The 6,511-nt window shown below is 37.6% G+C and overlaps 1 protein-coding gene across 1 annotated transcript in view; it reads left to right on the forward strand.

Moving 5' to 3' along the window:
* Window positions 1-6,231: 6,231 nt before the first annotated feature.
* LOC102858016 (gamma-aminobutyric acid receptor-associated protein-like 2-like) overlaps window positions 6,232-6,511 on the forward strand; it is a 1,801-nt gene continuing 1,521 nt past the window's right edge. The window contains exon 1 of the mRNA XM_006898477.1: window positions 6,232-6,509. Coding sequence (XP_006898539.1) covers window positions 6,232-6,509 — 278 coding nt within the window. The remainder of the gene's footprint in view (window positions 6,510-6,511) is intronic.

Below are 6,511 nucleotides of genomic sequence, written 5' to 3' on the forward strand. Positions count from 1 at the left end.
TCCCAAATCAATAAGACAGTTGGTTTAATTACTATTGGAAAATGCTTGTCATTCCTCTGTAGTATCTGGTCCCCTCTGGACCCTCATCATTTGCTTCACCTGCTCCCCCCACCGACCAAACTGTGCAGCTCTGCAACTGCATCCTGGCCCATCCTCACCTTTCTGCCCCCAACCCTCACCTCCTTATACCCCCAATATGCTTTTCCCAATAAAAAAAAGGGGAAAAAAAGGACACAGATAAATTCTTTTTCTGTCTTGTCTTTTTCTTTTTCTTTTTTGGTTACTGGAGCAATTGTGACAGGCAGTGAAAGAATGAGAACTATTGTTCTATTTAAGGCCAATGTGAGCTTCCTCATGACCCTTGACTCAAATTTGATTTTCTTACAGATCTTTTTAAATAGAGAGAAAGAGCTGCTTTCAGCTTCAGATAAACAATGCTTTTACTTTACAATGATTACTGTGGCTTTGGTTCCTGCAACAAAACAATTATTTAAAACAAATCTGTACGGTTAATTATAACTTAAGGCTTGAATTGTATGGGCCTAAGGCTAATTTGCAGAAATAGACATTAAGAGGTTACTTACTGGTAAGCAGTGAGCCGAGACCAAAAATAACACAAGCAGGAATACCACTCTCATCTTCCCAATCTGTATCTGCAAGTTAAACAACAGTATGAATTCCTGACAGGCAATGGGACACTTTCCTGCTCTTGAAGCCTGACAGTGACTTAGACATGTCAATAAGGTTGGATGAAGACGATGCCATTTTGGAGCCAAAAGATGTATTGTCAGGAATTGGAGGAGAGATATATATCTAAACAAAAAGAGTCCTGGATGCATAGAAGGTTAAGTGTTGATCTGCTAACCAAAAAGCTGACCATTCAAATCCACCAGTAAGAGAAAGGGTGAGAATTTTCAAGTTATCATCACAGCCTCAGAAACCCAATGGATGGTGGCCATGAGTCAGATAGAAACCCTCTGTAAGAGCAGAATTGTCCCATGAGCACTCTGAGCTATCATTTTTATGGAAGCAGATGGCCAGGAGTGGGAGATGAAGCCTTCCAAACACAAATAAAAATATAATCATGATATTTCTCTAGAAGAAAAATCTGTGTTTTCATCAAATGATATTTCTCTAGAAGAAAAATCTGTGTTTTCATCAAATATGTTTACTGATTTTCACTAGTAAGAGATTTCATCAATGGTAAACTTTTATTTTAAAAATAAGTTAATGCCAAAATGCTTTCTATAATCAGCTATAGATAGAATGTTTAGAACAGAAATAACACCACATATTCTATTTTCTTAGAAAAACTGATTTCTGCATAGTGCAATAAAAGAATATAGCCCAAACCAAACTATTAACAGTTGGATTTTTTTTCTACAAAAAAAAATCCATCTTCAAGGTGAAACATTATTTGAAATGGAGAGATTTGTGGAAGATGGTATGGAGGCCAAAGTTATGTAAATGTCTTATGATTGTCTATTGGGAAAGCCCACATGCTGCTGCTTACATTGCCAAAAATATGCAAAAAGAAATATTTGCAGAATAACTTCAAAAACATTCTATTTATGTAGACTTTTGTCACATTCTGTAATTTGTTGTCAGTCAGTTTTAAAGCCAATTAGCAGTCTCCTTTGCTGTGACTCTGTAAACTCAGTGGAGGGTTAGCTGTGAATCAGTTCCACTTAGACAACCACGAATCCATAGTCTAGTCTTAATTATGCACAGGGGAAAAAAAGAATATAACCCAATAACTCTCACTAAAAATATTATTGCCATTAAGTCAAATCCAACTCATAGCTCATGCCCCAAAGAATGTTCAGAGACTGTAAAACTTTGCTGGAGGAGATTGCCCGCCTTTCTTAAGTGGAGCCATTGGTAGATCTGAATCGCCATAGAGACACCACTCGGTTAGCAGAACAAGCACCTATAGGCTATGCCATTATGCCACTATGGAATAATACATCAGAATGTTATTATAATGTGCCATTGAGTATGAATTAATCTATAGCTGACCCTCCACTGGCTTTTCAGAGACTGTATGTAAATCACAGGAGAAGAACCATTATCTTTCTCCTGTGAACCAGCTAGTTGATTTGAACCAGATATCTTTGGCTCCCTAGGCCACCAGAATAGCATATTTAAAATATACATACATGTGACCTAGTGGTCAGAAACTACCCAAAGTCACGCTATTCAAATCCAACAGTTGGTTCATAGGAGCAGGGTGGGCAATCTCCTCCCATGCAATTTGCTGCCTCTGAAAACTTGCCAGAGGGGCAGCTATGAGTTGGTTCCAACTTGACAGCACACAAGTATATAAAATAATATTTAAAGATTCAAAAGCATATATCTGGCTATACAAGTAATTAAAGCATATGGTTGTCATTAGAATACAAGGTTTTTAGTTGTCCATAACATTTATAAGCTATTGTCATTTATATTGAAGATGTTACCTTAAACCACCAAGAAGGAATTTGTCCAGTAACGAGATTTCTTCTGAAGCCTACAGATGTGATATGAATATGTGAATGAAATTTATATGCATATATACCAATGATGTGTAACATCATCCTGCTGAAGAAGGTGAGTTGTGATTACCCTCATTTACATATGAATTGAATAAGAATTTCCCCCCTTGTGTGAGGCTAATACCCCTGACTCTGATTGTCATACATTTTTTTTATGATTACTCAGTTACTCAGGAGACATGAATAATTCTTCTAGAGACTCTATGGATTTGCTTAAGAATAGCAAGGATAAGTAATTTCAACAATTAGAAAAGTACCATAAGGTATTAGTAGCTTGACTAAGAAATACACCTTGAAAGGCTTAATATAAATCTATATGAATGCATGTGAGTCACAGGAAGTCTTGTTCCTGCATTTTATTTAGTGGAGAAGGGGAGAAAACACCAGCCACCTGGGGTCAATCCAAACTCAGCCATCACCTGGTAAAAGGCCAGTTCAAGTTCCCACAGCGAAAACATCCAGAACTCTGCTTATCTCAGAGTCCAGACTCCAACTAACTCTGTCACAGAAAGAAGGAAATTCTTCTTTCCTATAAATAATTAATTAATAACTAAATAAATAAATAAAATAAAATTAAATTTAAAAAATCCATTCATTTCTTGTTCTAATATTTGTGACAAGACAAACATTTATTACAGTTTAGAGAAGCTTTCTACTCTACATTTCTGTGGTCCAGACAGATCAATCCACTGTCTGCAGCATTTTCACTAAAGCCTATGTTAGTCAGCCTTAAATAACATCACCTGTATGTGGGATTCCACCAGGCTAGTCCAGGCAGTCCCTTGCCAAATCCAATTTAGTTCCTAGCTGTGGTGTTTTCTTCAGAAGTTCCTGCATATATATGTGGTCTTATGATATCTTTTGAGATAATTTCCATCACCTCCAGTATTGTATTATTAAAACTATGAGACAGAGTAAAGTCAAAAGCATTTTACAGTATAAATCTGAATACTCACCACCCAAATTCTATTAGTAACAATGTTATCTCATTCCTGTCATCTGTCTTTCTATAAGTTCATTTGTTGCTTGTTTGGTTTTGTGTTTTGTTTTGGGTTGTTTTTTTTTAATTGAAGTACATGCTTTTTCTTATCTGTTCATGTTACAACAGTCTTTATATTTGTGTTCTGATATTTTTTTTGTTTAATGGAAGCTAATTCCTGCTAAGGTGAATGTAAACAAGTATGCATATTGTTGTTAGGTGCCATCGAGTTGAGTGCTACTCATATTTTGATCCTATGAACAAAAGATCTGAACCCAGTGATGTTGCCCTTCTCAACATCATGTCTCTCTCCAAGGAATAGCACCTCCTTAGCAACATATCTAAAATATATGAGGCAAAGCCTCATCATTCTTGCCTTCAAAGAGGTCTCTGACTACACCCTTTCCAAGACATATATGTTAGTTTTCTCGGCCATCCATGGATGTTCAGTGCTCTTCTCCAAAAACACAAACAGCTCAAAGACATCAATTCTTTTTCTGTCATCCTTATTCATTGTCCAGATCTCAGATGCATAGCTAGTAATCGGAGAGACTATGGCCTGAAACAGACACACCTTAGTCCTCAAACTGATCACTACTCCTTAATACTTTGGAAAGATCTCTAACTGCAGATTTTTCCAGTGCAATGCATCTCTTTATAAGCTGATTAACTGTGTCTGATCTCATTTACAATCAGTTTGGATGGGAAGCCTCTTGTGTAGGCAAACAGGATCTTGTGGGTGGGCCTTTTTACTTCAAAGTCAGTCTGGTTCTACCTGTGAATTAGCTTGGCTAGTTGGATCCTGCTGGGTGTTTGTGATTTACTTGAAAGCCGGAGGTAAACTGTTAGGGCATTTCTAATTGGGTTAGAAATAAAATGTAAGCTGATTAGCTGTATCTGAACTCGTTTAGAATCAACTTGGATGGGAAGCCTCTTGTGTAGGCAAACAGGATCTGGTGGATGGGCCTTTGTATTTAAAAGTTGGTCAACTAAGCATAAGTAAAGCAAAAGAGAGTGAAAGGTTATTTAAGGTGCCATGTTGACTAGTATATTAATGGACAGTACAACAAACGGGATGAGAGGTGCTCGGACTTAGCTCTGTGGAAATCTGACTAAACTAGCAGGTGGGAACAGTGGTCCTGACTGATTTGGTTATGACAACTCAATGATGAAGGATCTTTCCCTTCCCTCCATCTTATCAGAGAGGCAGGCATGACATCATCAGTGTAGCTTAAAAATCTAGACTGGTTTAAATTTTTCTTTTGTTCTAGCAATACTTAAACTCACTCAGAGTGAGACAGAATACTCAGCCTATTGAGGTGGGTATTTTCCCCTCTGTCTTCTGAGTGTATCTAGGTTTGTATTATAAACCACTGAACACCTACTTGGTGAGACTAACATAAGACTGGCTTTCCTGGAACTTAGTAGACATGACTAAGACAAGAAACCAGTCTACACCACTAGTCCACAATGTCCTAAAAAGAAAAAATATATATATAAGTGCTTTTAAATTGTGAATAAACATGATTTTCTATTACAAAACTAGTATATGTCCCTCATAGAAAATTTAGAAACTATAAAAAATAATTATTATCCAGGAATTTCAATCCTGTGTGTACTCAAGCAAACTGAAAACACATATCTACCCCAAAATTTGTACAGTGTATATAAAAATTAATCCTAATAATTCACTGACTAATGGATAAATGGATAACAGATTGTGGAATGGAATTTTCTTCAATCTTAAGAAGGAAGAAAGTATTGATACATGGTACTATCTGTTGTTGTTGTTGTTATGTGCCGTCAAGTCGTTTACGACTCATAGTGACCCTATGTACAACAGCCCTAAACCCTGCTCTATCCTGTGCCAATCTCATTGCCTCTGACACACCCATCCCGATTACCCATCACTGAATCAATCCACCTCATAGAGGGTCTTCCCCTCCTGCGCTGTACATTATACTAAGCAATACTATTTACAATAGCCAACCACAAATTGAGATACATAATTATACTTAGCTAGAGACAGAAATGACCTTTACAAAAAAACCTGAAAATCGTTTCAGCAAGAAACAATAAAAGATCTAAATAAATTTAAAAAACTTTCATGTTCATGGATAAAAATATTCAATATAATGAAAATGACAATCCTACCAAAAATAATCTCCTATTTAATGCAATCTCAATATGGATACCAAATTAATTTTTCAAGGAGAGAGAAAAAACAATTCTCAAGTTTATTTGAAGAGGAAAGAGACCAGAATAAGTACTTCTGAAAAACAAAAATAAAGTGGGAGGCATAGCACTCTCTAATATCAAAACCTACCATACAGTTGTAATAACCAAAACTGCATGGTACTGTACAATGACAGGCACATAGAACAATGGAACAGAATTGGAAATCAATAAATTAACCCTTCATCTATGGTCAACTGACACTCAACAAGAAAACAAAACCCATCAAATGGAGAAACAACAACCTCTTCAACAAATGATTCTGACAAAATTAGACTGCTAGCTGCAGAAAGCTGAGGCAGGACCCATATCACACATCATACACAAAAATCAACTCAAGGTGGACCAGAGTACTAGTGGTAAAACCATAAAGATCGGCCGTGGAGTCGCTGTCGCCGCAGTTGCTGCCGTCGTTGTTGTTGTGGTTTGGACGGTCAACACCTCGGCTCCGCGAGCCGCCTCGACCTCCTCCTCGCCGCCGCCATGAAGTGGATGTTCAAGGAGGACCACTCGTTGGAACACAGATGTGCGGAATCCGCCAAAATCCGCGCGAAATATCCCAACCGGGTTCCAGTGATTGTGGAAAAAGTCTCGGGCTCTCAGATTGTTGACATTGACAAACGGAAGTACTTGGTCCCGTCCGACATCACCGTGGCTCAGTTCATGTGGATCATCAGGGAAAGGATCCAGCTTCCTTCAGAAAAGGCCATCTTCCTCTTTGTGGATAAGACAGTCCCACAGTCCAGCCTAACCATGGGACAGC

This window comes from Elephantulus edwardii, unplaced genomic scaffold (assembly GCF_000299155.1).
Source record: "Elephantulus edwardii isolate Elephantulus edwardi_28Jun2011 unplaced genomic scaffold, EleEdw1.0 scaffold00230, whole genome shotgun sequence".
Classification (NCBI taxonomy): Eukaryota; Metazoa; Chordata; class Mammalia; order Macroscelidea; family Macroscelididae; genus Elephantulus; species Elephantulus edwardii.